The 13402-nt window shown below is 40.3% G+C and overlaps 1 protein-coding gene across 2 annotated transcripts in view; it reads left to right on the top strand.

The window, feature by feature from the left end:
• LOC137284142 (neuropeptide SIFamide receptor-like) overlaps positions 1-4747 on the top strand; it is a 70070-nt gene extending 65323 nt beyond the window's left edge. For both annotated transcript variants that reach the window (XM_067815829.1, XM_067815830.1), the window contains exons 2-3: positions 2617-2716; positions 2910-4747. In XM_067815829.1, the coding sequence (XP_067671930.1) occupies positions 2617-2716; positions 2910-3705 (896 nt within the window). In that variant the 3' untranslated portion in view covers positions 3706-4747. The remainder of the gene's footprint in view (positions 1-2616; positions 2717-2909) is intronic.
• Positions 4748-13402: the final 8655 nt, after the last annotated feature.

The raw sequence follows: 13402 nt of genomic DNA on the forward strand, positions 1-13402 counted from the left end.
TGTTGGTAAGGTTTTTCTACAGTCGCCAGGGGGAGAAGGGATGGTCTAAATTCAATTAGGATTCATGCAGGCTTCTTAAGTCCCCATGAACTCTATTATGGTGATCTACTTTCAGTTGTTGGCAAACTATAGTCTGTTTATATTTGGAATTGTCTTCGTAGTTTAAATAGTTTACGTGCTAAATTTAGGGGTTTTTTTACACCATCTGGATTACTTTACAGTCCTTCGATAACTGGTTATTCAACATTTTATATATATTATGTATGGAAAACCGTTTTTGTCACAGAATGCTGAAATATTTCCGAGGTGACGTTACATTTTAACTCACTCCCTGTTGTCTATTGTATGTTGTCATCTACTGATAATGAGTACACAAATGCGCAAAGGAGCTGAAAGTCAAAAATTGTTTTGCAACATAGCTGCTGCCCGAACAAAATCAATGGGCGACTCCTGTTGTCTCTGGAGCTGATCCTGCATCTAAGGCGAGCATCTAAATCTCTGTACATTCTTTTTCTGGGTAGTTCAGGGGCCCCATGATCCGAATGGGCAATTTGTCTCCTTGTCATGCATATGGACTCGATTCCATTCATCGCCTTGATAAATTCAAAGATGTTAGGGTGACTGTGTCTGATGCTCTAGTAGAGCGAGTGGTGAAAATCTTGATTACTTGTTCATGGGCCATCTGTTTCGGAATGGTTCCACACAGGGATAGGGAAACGCGCGTCGTCATCAACCCACACACTCACAACGTGATTCTTGAAGGCCTGAAATCTCCGGATGTCTGGTGCTTAGTTCGAGGCCTCCACCCACGTGTCTCAGACAGGTTCAGCGGCTAAAAGGGAATAGCTGCATCAGATCTAAACAGGTCAGAAAGGTCTTGTCTTCGTGCGCTACCACAAGCCCTAGGTCCCAAGTCCTGAATTTTGTGCCAAAGCACTGCGTTTAATGAAAGTAACACCCTCTCACAGATGTGTTAGGGAACCTTGTGAACAGAGTACTCAAAGGATTGTGAGAGGCTGGAGAGGTCTGCCAGTTGTTTGGTGAACAGCATCTTTCTGCACACGAAAAGGTCTGCAGTACGTGTCCCGCTAACGATCAGGCATAAGACAGAAAGCTAAGGGAATGGTAGTATTGCCAGTAAAAGAGGGGATCCGAACAGCTGATGCCAAAATCTTGGACATGAATAGACAGTCCCATCCATAAAAGGGGACATCGGCCTACTCTAACGCTGAGAGTGTTTCCCTCGTAGAAAATACCAACAACTTGTCACTGTCTCCGTTTTCAACAATAAAAAAATCGACGACCGTCAGATGTGGTTGTCGATCTTCCACCAAGGGTGACATCTCTACGATGTTGAGGCAATGCATGCGCAGGCATGACCTTCCATCTGTGTCTATACTGTGATGATTTTACGCTTGACAGGGATTGTGCAACAGCAGCAGCAGCAACGGGCAGTTGGCGGAGCCTTTCTTTGTACTTTGGGGTATTGGTGTTGACTCATCCCTTGCTCTTTTTTTGCAGTGTGCTCATGAGTCTAGCTGAGGCTGGATTGTCGGGCCCATGATTGCGTTCTACAGTAACTGTTCTGATGAAAAATCCAGATGTTGACAAGTTGTTTCTACATCTAGGAACAACCCACTTCCAGTAGTCAGACACTTTAGCAAACTTGTTCAGCTTGTGCCGAAATCGTGCATGCAGAACTTGTCTGGCTCCACTCTGTGATACATCGACCTCTGCCCTCTGAACACCAGCCATAGCTAATTCGAAATATGTTAAGTTTACAAAGCTGTAATCCGAGTCTCCAAATATCAAATCAAACAATGGATGATCACAAGATGCCCAATTCACCTGCCTTCTAATTATAGGTAGGCCCTGGGGGTCTCCCTTATTGGCTTATTTCAAAGAGTAGTCAAACTGGGAATACTCTGGTAATTGGGTACAGTACGTTGTTGACTGCCGGGATCCTACATTATATGTGTATTTTGATTTGGAGTAGTCATAAAGGGTCTAGTCATAATGGGAAGATACACATGAGCCAGGTTTTAGACAGGCTTATTGGAAAGCAAATACATGATACAACGGGCGGATCGGGGTGCTATTTCGCCACTCATTTTCACCGGTTCGTCAAATACGTTTGTCAAACACAATGGAATGTGCGCAGTACATTTCAGCAACATTTGTTTTTTGTTGTTTTGTTGGGGTTTTTTAATCTCATATCTGCGATGTTCAAAGAAACCCATAAAATCATGCACATCTTTCGTCCCAATTCTACAGCAAGGAGATCATCATTGAGGGCATTTTGGGAATGTCAATAGTCAAAACAAGATTCTTGTTAGTATGGAAGGATAGTAAGGCGATATTCACTTCACGACGTTCCTTGTCAGGTACAAGTGACATATCTGAAAGCCAATCTGAGCCATAGTCTGTCTGCTCCAATAACACGCTTCCTTTCCAGACGAAATGAAGGAATGTTGAAAATATTCTTATAATGTTTTACAATGACAATTAAGCATTGTATTCATTTCGCTCTGACAATCAGTAATGTGTGTATACATGTGTACTGGACGGTTGGGTAAATAACAATGACGCTTATATCAATGCATTGACTATCCACAGGTTGGAGGTTCGGGGCGTTTATGTGCAAGGCAGTTCCGTACCTGCAAGGTATTTCTGTGTGTGCTTCAGTCAACACATTGGCAGCAATTGCCTTAGACAGGTATGTATAGGATGTATTTTGTTTAGTAAACAAGTTTCCAACTCGCAGTCAGATAATCAGATTTACACGCGTTTCTTCATTCTGTATATATCTGCTTTAGTCTAAAACATTTATCAGTTGAAGAAAGACATGTTGCGGCGTTTCTGTTATTCTATTATAAGTCATTTGGTAATATTCACTCTCTCTGTTTCAGATACCTTGCCATTTGCTATGTGTTCAAATTCAAAATGACAATGCGTATCGCGCGCATGATTTTAATGGTGGTGTGGATCTTGGCCTTATCTATCATGGTGCCATGGGCAGTTTACTACACCCAAGTAGACTACCAAACAAACTTGCAGTTACTGTATATCTGTATCCAGCGCTGGCCGAGACCTGGACAAGACAGAGAGTTCTTCCTCGGCGCTATCTTTCTTTTCTGCTATGCTATTCCTCTCAGCTTTATTGTTGTGTGTTACTTCTTCATTGGAATCAAAGTATGGAACAGGGACGCGCCGGGTATTACAACAGAACGGGGAGTCATCCAGAAATCCAAGATCAGGGTTGTGAAAATGTTAGCTGTGGTTGTGTTTCTGTTTGCCTTGTCCTGGCTTCCCTTGTATGCTGTTACTCTAAAACTCTACTTCTTTCCGCCACATGACCTTAGCGACGAGATGAAGACAATCCAGGACTTCGTGATTCCCCTTGCGCAATGGCTGGGGACATCTAACAGTTGCATGAATCCTCTTGTGTACTGCCTTTTCAGCAAGAGGATAAGGGCACGAATCCGACTGATGCTTATTTGCGCTTCTTCCACTGACCGCCATCGTTCCCTGTTTAGCCATTACTATTCAAGCACACGTCACATGACAGTGGACTATTCCAACGGTCAGGTAAAACTGGCTTTTAAGCGATACCAATCGAACGTAAACGGTGACTTTTGCAACAACATCAGCAGTAGTGATACGCTTCACGAAGCCAAAGATACTGGATCGATGTCAATGCTATGATAGACGTTTGAATGATCAAACGAGAAGTGCTTATCGTGACTTCACATTTAATGTGAACGAATAATTGTAAACCTATCAGTATCAGTGATAAATTTGGTGAAGCTGCACACTGTGAGCTCAATGTCACCCTCGTGATGTCTCTCTCAAATGATCTACTCAACTGTCAAAGTTATCGTGGAAGATCCCATTGATCAACTGAAGCATGCTTTCATGAGAGACCCATTAATGATGATCTGATACTTCCGGAACAATCAGCTGCCCGAAAACCGCAGAAACAGGATCATTATAATGCGAAATGGACCTCATCAAGGATGCATATCGAATGGCGATGCAATGATACTCTAAGTCCATTTTACTGGACCAGTAAACAAACGCTTCTAAGACAGTTGATGTATTTGTATCAACAATTGCCCCGTTTCATAATACCATCGTAGTGCTGCTGTCGTCATAAAGAGTAAACGCCCGTCTGTTTTGGGACAGGTTAACGACAGTCTTACTGCAAAGATCGCTTTGGGAAACTAAAACTGCATCAGTGACATTCATATATTCTTCACGCGTCACATGTATTGGGCCTGTGTATGTTACATGTAAATTATATGTGCACGACTGCCTTGTACAGTGAGCTACAAATGTGTTACGTTGAAGCCACCATGTGTCTCCGATCATGAATGACGTTGTTGAACGTATTGTTGAAGTCATCTTTGTGAACTGAGTTGCTCCAGTTGTATAATTCATGGAACATTCAAAGGAGATTTGATTACATATTCTATATTTTGTAACGTTATTTTAAATTCACTGCTTCGATCTATACACATTGTTGAATGATATGGATTATAAAGCCTACCAATCTTATTTATGATGCATTTTTTAAAAGATTTTGACACCTCATCATCACTCATTTAAAATGGTAACAAAAATGACAACCGTCCATGTGATTACAATGTGTTCCAGTCAGTGGAGTATATCTCAGTTAAATTCGGAGTTCGAGACTTTGTCTGTATTGAAATGCATGTAGTGTGATCAAATACATATCTTTACCCTACACTGGGATTCCCATTGACTTTGTGGTTTTGGAGTTACAGCTGATGCTGTTTTCACCACACACTTGGATTCGATTCCCAACATGGATCAAACATGCAATTCCCTTAGTTAAAACCTCACGTTTTGATACCTTTACACATACCGTAACACTGATTCAGGAGAGTCATAGCGCCGACACAGTCAGCCGTTTGTAAATCGCAAGCAAAATACATGCAATGTATATTCACAGACCTGCTAACCTCTTTTAAAACGATGCCATTCTTAAATACTATGTCTATTCCTAGCAGAGGAAACTTACTTTTACAAACACACTTGCCTGGAAAGACAATTTCAATTCACTCCTTTATTCTGTCGTCGAAAAGTCTGTTCCCAATAGTTCACCAAAGAATGCAAGTTTCCATGAAACCGCGCATTAATATAAGTCACATCAGACTGTCAGTATAGTTGCAACTGAAACCTGTATCTTATGCTAAAACCGGTGAAGATCACGGTTAGGACTGTACTCTCATGCTGTTGATCACTGGATTGTCAGGTTCAGAATCGATCATTTACAGACCGCCGCCATAAAGCTAGAACATTGCTGACTGCAGCATAAAACTACACTCACTCTTCAGCGTAACTGCTTATGGGCAAAATAACAATCGTCTACTCACTGTCATAGTGCTTCACACTTTCCCTTCATTCCCTTACAATCCCTGTTGTCCTTCAGCAAGTGGAGGCTACTTGTACTCTCGTCGAGAACACATCACGAGTCTGTCGGCCCTCTGATGACATGCACAAATAAAACAGCTGGGACATATTTTCGCAAAATACACTCTTCTAATTGCGTAAAGATTTGCCCGAGATGCCAGTTACTGATATGGATCTGGTTTGACGTGTGCCCGCGTTGAATTGTTTCGCCAATTTTATCTCCGAAAAAAAGACCAGACCTATAATTTGCCGAATGAATAAATGAACTGCTAAGACAATGATTTCATAATATTGTAAACTAGTTTTATAATAATAACATTTTGACCGCTCACATTTGTATCTCCATTAGCAGATGACCTCAACGGATATCATAATTCCTATTCCTTCATACTGACGAGACACCTGGTAACTGACATATGTCAATTGCCGTCATCTCTTGGCCGCCATGCTATATACACGTGTACAATACTCTGCTTATGAACCGCAAGTCAACGCTCTAACAAACCTTTATTTATTTTGTTTAAATTCTGACATCTCCACAGGGATCCTACAAGCTTTAAGGCAGATACTGTATTACTTATTGCCATGTTTTCTTCTGAATTATCTACAATAATCATGAAAAGCGACAACATCATTTCCATAATCATAAGAAATCAAAGTCCATGTTACAAATCCAGCTAATAATGTGTTAATGAATGAAGAGATAACGATGATACCAGGTTATTGTCAGAAATACGTGCAGGAAAATGTCAACTCTTCACTTGAAAATAGAACTTGTGCAGCACATCATGCAAAATAGTCGACGAAAATGGCATGAAAAAGTTACCTCTTTCCTCATTAACAACTGCAAAATGTGTCCATTATGTTCACTGTCATGTCCTGATTTCATCCGCGTCCACAAATACCCACTGAATCAGATCAGAATGACACATCGTGATTTACTTCCAATCACTGTGCTGTTTATGTATCCGAGCAAACACATCGAGGGCTCGACCTTATATGAGTTACTTTCTCAATATCTTGAGCAGTTCATCTACACACACACATACGTTTATAAACGTTGCCTATTGTGCTATTTGATTAGAATTACGACACAATCGTTTCTATACTCAGAGAACCTCGGGGTCTGCTAAAACTCTATACTGTCAGGGCTATATCAGAAGCATGTATGAGAAATAGAGCTGATGTAAATACGATATCGAAGCTAAGGGTAAGATATATGTACACTATGCAAACGATGTTTTAATGTTTATAACATGAGCTTTTATGGATTTGAAAAGTCCAGTTGTCGCGTTTTGATTAACCTCTCAGACAGCCACCCTGTGTTGTTTTAACTAAATCCGATTTCACAGAATTCGTTCGTACAACGCCGTAAAAGGATACTGAAGTGATCAATATCGCAGAGTTTCAAATTATTTCAGAAACACCTCAGATTATGATTAGTGTAGCTGCATCAAGTGTATTTTTTTGTGTTTTGTTTTTGTGCAAGGTACAATGAAATGGCTTTGGTACGCTAGTTTCAAATGAAGCACATTCTTGAAACATCTACTTGAAATCGGATATCCTTTAGACAGAGTAACGTCTGTAGTATTTATTGTTGAAGACAATGTATGCATGAAAACAAATTTCTACGAGCAACGGAGAAGATAATGCTAACAACGCAACAAGTGTCTGAACCAATTGTATCCCCTGGATAAGTGTAATGAACCGTTGTCGTGTTAGATTCAGGAGGAATTGTAGACTTTGGGAATCCAATACCATTACGAAAGTTATTGATCGTTTGATCTAAACGAGCCTGATCTGGAATAGTATATACCACCACAAACGTATACGCTTACTTCAAAGAAAATTGTCTATTCATTAAGGAGCATCCAATATTGGTAATGACTAAAAACTGCTTCTGGCGTTGTTTTGCAGAGTGGGTATTAATAACACAAACCTTATGTAATGACATCAAAGTCCATGAAAGGTTATACGTGCACAATGAAAAGTAATGACGTTGTCCCCTTAATGTCGCGGAGGATATCAGATTGATTAGATACACATTAGTGCATGCGTCTGTAAGTTTGAACACAACTGTCAATGTAGGTAACTTGTGTGTCTTGTGATTATTCTGATCCAGAAAAAAAATATTTTCCGTCACGCGATCTACACCATACATGAAGGAGCTGGCTTGTGTTTTCACTATATCGAACACGCTGTTATTGCGAATAGTGAGATTGATTAGCATTGATACAGTACTAGAATTTGTATCCAAGCCATAGCGGTGAGACATATGTTTTTGTCTGCTCCGTTCCTAGAGGATCTTGTTTTGGTTCCTTGAAGAGAATGCATTTCCATTTAATATGTATACAGGTACATAGATTGTAGATGTATAACAAAGCCAAAACGATTGCAAATTCTGTAAAAGGTTGAATGGCATAACAAGAAGAATGATGACGATATTCGCATCGAGGATTTTCCTTTCATGTCAAGCAATATACCAACGGCTCCAGCTACTTGTACCTACATTTCCAAGCTGTGTGGGTACGTAGGAGTATGTACATATTTTCCACAAAGCCTCAAAATCAAGGCTGCCACCGTTGAATGTGGAAATGTTATGGCGGAAATTCACAGGTATAACTACCACGTACATTGTGAATATGGCACGCGGTGATATTTACAGCGTGAACTGGTTGTTGGATGGGTTGGTTTCAGCAGTCAGCAATATTCCAGCTTTATGGCAGCGGTCTGTAAGTAATCGACTCCAGATAGACCAGTGACCAACAGAGTCAGCATCGATTTACGCAGTTGGGATTCGCAGAGGGTGTGTCCAACAAGTCAGCAGGCCTGACCACCCGATCCCATTAGTCGCCTCTTACGACAAGGATGAGCTACTGAAGTACAAGTCTTCAGGAAGTTTCCACACCTTCTTATATAATTATTGTAAATCTTTGTGACAATGAGACCGCGGAACCTAGTGGGACAAAATGAGATATAACGTTGTCTATCAGTAACAATCAGTATTCATACATACAGCTTCACGTACATTCCGAAATGTCTCTGCGTTACCCGAATCCCATTCTGACTGTAAAGAGACTGTTGTTTTGTTTGTGTCCCTAATCCTGTCCTGCATTTTTCATTCATCTCTTTTTGCCTTTCACGCCAAACCGAAACTGAAAATTGCAAATTGTTTCTTCTTTGGCCTTTTAAATGATGATAGGAATATGTTGGATTTCAGCTCATCAAAATATATACCGTTATTAAGTAGTCTGTGCAACCAAACAGCAAAGTGGGGAAAAAGCGCCACATGTAATTATAAAACATATGAATAAGTGTGTCAGACATGGCTGCAGAATTGAATCATGACCGTTATTATATTTAACGGTGTACACGTTGGAAAACATGATTTCACAACAGCAAATTTACCGTCAAAATTAGTTTCCTTCGATATTGCTCTTATTGACAGCAGGGTGTTTTACACGAACACCAATGTAATCACAAACTTTCATCAGGTTTCCATAAAAAGACAATCCAGATTATCCTTGCTTGTTAATTACAGTACTCACTTTTCATCATTGCAGTACCTTCTCTTTAATGATAGGTTTCAGGAAATAATCACAGCTAACACTGAAATTCCCTAATGATCACGTCTTGATGATATAAAATATTCGCGCAAAAATATTCAAGCAAAAACCATTGCCTGCGTGAAGGACAGAAGGAATGCGATCATGTGCATTCAATGACATTAACGCAAGTCGGTGATTGGGTCCTTGGTGATTTTTTGGATCAGCTTGGAATGGCCAGCCCTGTCACCGGACCTGAACCCACCGAACGCATGTGGAAACTGCACTCAGAAGACGCCTAGACTTCCGGAAACACTACAGGAGCAATGCTTCACCCAAGAACGGAACCATATTTCGTGAGCAAACCATACAGTCACATATTTATGGCATACGAAGGTTCCCACATCACATACGACAGTTGTGTTCAGGTCAGCTAATTTGTTTTTCCTGACCGTTTGGGCTATACACTCTCATACTGATATTTCATGACTGATTATTGGTTACATTGTGTGGCACTAGAAAACATAGGTTTGTTCATTAATCATTTCTACACGCAAAATTGTGTATGCTGGAAGCACAATGTACAGATCCAGGTCCTACATTTGAGTAGGCAAGGGACATTTCTTGATATACGTTATAGTTTTCACCTTCACCATACATGCTACTCACTCATCCCATTCAGATATTCTGATCGGTCTTTGGCTTTAGATCGCACAAGCGGATACTAGGCGAAGTTAGTATGACATTTTAAACGACATATTTGCAAACCAGAATCTTTCTTGTGATGAATCGTTTTCTTGATACATTGCATACCTTCATAAAAAATTCAATATTTGCATTTTGCAATTGGGCAAATGGTATTAATGTTGTCTTTTATCTGCAACAAAATTGCCAACATTAACTCTGCTTGCAACACAAAAGTTTGACAGGTATTCATGTTTTGATGCAAGTTGGTATATTTCCAACGTCCATGCCGTAGACGAAGTTGCTCGAGAAATAAGGTTCGATTTCCAACTGAATGATGTTGCTGTGTTTGCAGTCCATGATTACTGTTCCCCGCCTTGACTGAATGTTGCGAAGCTCCTCATGTTTGACTATTGCTAAGTTCTGCGTAAATCCATGTCCAATCGTTCAATCAAGGTTTTTGTGAGAGAGCGAATATCTAACATACGGAACAGAAACGCATTTGAAAGCGCTGCAGCGCTACAGTCTCCGGATCGGACTGAAAAAAAATTACACAGACTCAAATGTCTTTACAAATCATTTTTGTGTATTTCATTGTTTTGGGGGGTTTGCCCTGTACGTTTTGTCTAGCGGAAATATAAAACAGACAACGAATTGCCCTTGAAGCACACTTAGTCTACACAGCTGACATAAATATTCACAACCACCAGGGAAGATTGCGAACTTGTACACTAAGCCTGATCACATTGTGGTTCACATTGGACCAGGTCAGATATACGTGTAGGACCATCACACTAAACCAGGAAAGATATAGGAGCATGACAGCAGACCAGGTCAGGTCTAAGCACTACGCTTGCCCAGGATATGTTTGGAAATATTTAGTACAGGTCAGATACATAATAGCATTACACTAGACCACGTCAGATTTATGAGAATAACACTAGACGAAGCCAGATGTGTGAGTATCACTCCGGATCAGATCAGATTTGGGGCATTACACTAGACCAGTCCAGGCTTAGGATAATTACACTACACCAGGTCAGGTTTAGGTGCATTACACTAGATCAGGTCAGGGTTTGGAATATTACACTAGACCAGGATAGGCTTGGGAGCAAAACACTAGATCAAGTCAGGTTTAAGAGCATTGCACGAGACCAGGTCATATTTGGGAGTATTACTCTTGACTAGATCAAATTTAGAAGATTTACACGCGACCAAGGTCATATTTAGGAGCATTAATCTACACCAGGATAGGTTTAAGAACATAAAACGCTCGAGCTTGTCAGGATTAGAATCATTACTCTATACCAGGGCCTAGATTTGCGAAGCTCTCTGAGCGATAATACAGTCGTAAGTGCCATGCATTAACATTAACTTACGACTATCTCCGGGCTAAGAGAGCTTCGTAAATCTAGGCCCAGGTCAGGTTTAGATGCATTGCACTAGACGAGCTCAGGTCTAGGAGCATTATCCTACGCTATGTCATAATGAGATCACTTATAGTCGAGCAAGTCAGATTGAGGAACTTTCCACTAGATCATGTCAGATTCAAGAACCTTGCCCTTCACAAAAACACAATGTGTTACTAGCTTTGTACTTCACCAGATCTGCCAATAGGGAAGCGCAGGTTGCTAAGAATTAAACCAGAGTAAACACTATTCTCTAACACTATACAAAGACAGTTTGGGACATTTACACTCGACAAATTTACTTAGACGTGAAGTCGTATAATAACTCCATACGTATTAAGGAACCGATGTACTACCCGATAGAGAAGCCTCAAATAGTCTCACAAAAATCTAAAAATGGTTCACAGATATATCAAGACATGTTGCACGTATTCCTTTGCCCTTTGTCTTGTAATTGGTCGTCACATAAATATTTTGGAAACCATTTTGATTCTGGGTCAGTGTCCATCCATCTAATTAAAGGGCCGCGATGTAGCCTATTGTTCACAACGTTTCTTGTTATATATTAAGCCACAAGAACACCTTCATTTGTGTGGAAATCATTCTTCGTTTATATGACACCTTTCAGCAGATAAAGACCCGTGAAGGTCCCGGGGTAGAATAGGCCTTCTGCAACCCACGCTTGCCATAAAAGGCGACTATGCTTGTCGTAAGAGGCGACTAGCGGGATCGGGTGATCAGGCTCGCTGGCTTGGTTGACACATGTCATCAGTGCCCAATTTCGCGGATCGATACTCATGCTGTTGATCACTGGATTGTCTGATCCTTTTAGCTGGAATGTTGCTGAGAGAGGCGTAAAGCTAAACTCACTCACTTTATCAGATACTATATAGTTTTTTGTCTACTTATCAAAAAGTGCATATGTTTACATTTGTTACGTGTAGGAAATGCAGTAAGACATGGTAACAGAATATTCACATCCTTGTTGTAGTTTGACAGCGGGTTGTGCTTAATTTGTCCGCTTGGGGATTTATTTGTTAGCATTGATCTCGCATGAGTTCATGCATTCTATTAGTATGTGACTGTGACTGCTCGCTGGGCATTATGTGCCTGATAACGATCGAGTGGATGCATGAATATCGAACTTAGAGACAAGGTGTTAAGCCTAATGAATCACGAGGAACGCGATGACAAACAGGAAACGTTCAAAATTCAGAAAAAGTAATCATCGAGGCACAAATCTTTGAACGGCATTTGGAAGTGATGTACAAACTGGGTGAACATGCATTCAGTCGGTGATGAAGATGTAAACGTGTCTTCCGAAACATCTGGCTCATATATTACTGAAGTTGGCATCACTTTAATCCATTTTTTCTTACTGCCGTCAATTCAGTTGAATTAAACCGGTTTCATTTTCTGATATATCAGATGAATGTTAAGCACACTATGCAAAAACGTGACTTCTCAATGACTACACGGGGAAGACATTGCAAACACCTCTTTCATAAAATAGTTAGATGTCCAAGAATAAATCACCGGATTGCATAGTCAAATTTAATGGATGACAGTGGACGTAATAAGTAAAAAGAGGAGATGGCTAAATGAATAGATTTTTTTTATTCATTAGGTATAGCATTTAATTGTGCGTATTTTGTGGTTGTGATGTTATATTCTGATTCGTGAGTACGGGTCAAATGTATAGAGGACCTCATCCAAGTGTCTACTGATATCAAATATATCAACACGAGTTGATAAAGTCACAAATATCCCGAGGACATTTTTACCTCTATCAACGAGTTTTGATGTAATTGATATCAGTAGACACGAGGGTGAGCTTCTATGTATCATCCAAAATCATTCTTCCTTAGTTTTCAATGAAAAATGTACATCTCTGAACACAGCACTGGCCTTAGATTTGCAATGCAGTGACGTCATAGCGTTGACAGGGCATTGTGCAAAATCTACTGTCAAAGCGATATGTCCTAGGAGATATCGTCTGATCTCACACAAGCGACATTTCCTGTGGAACACAGTTTTTGATGATAAATTGAAATTGAGAGTTTTATCTAAAACAAGTGTGTACGGAACTACACGCCAAAGGGAATGCAGAGCGCCAGATACAGAAATAATACAATGTTATGGCTTTCCAATGATAATACTTCTACTGTATGTTGCAATCCAGAAATATTTTGTTTGTGATGCATGAAGTCAGTTCAGAGGGTAGTAGTGGTAGTAGGCTAAATGTTAAAGCAGGGCGCTAATTTCCGTCTTTCGACAGCCACATCCCATAATATCTGGCAAACAAACAGTCAGTATCTGCTTTCCACA

Source organism: Haliotis asinina, chromosome 5 (assembly GCF_037392515.1).
Source record: "Haliotis asinina isolate JCU_RB_2024 chromosome 5, JCU_Hal_asi_v2, whole genome shotgun sequence".
In the NCBI taxonomy this organism is placed as follows: domain Eukaryota; kingdom Metazoa; phylum Mollusca; class Gastropoda; order Lepetellida; family Haliotidae; genus Haliotis; species Haliotis asinina.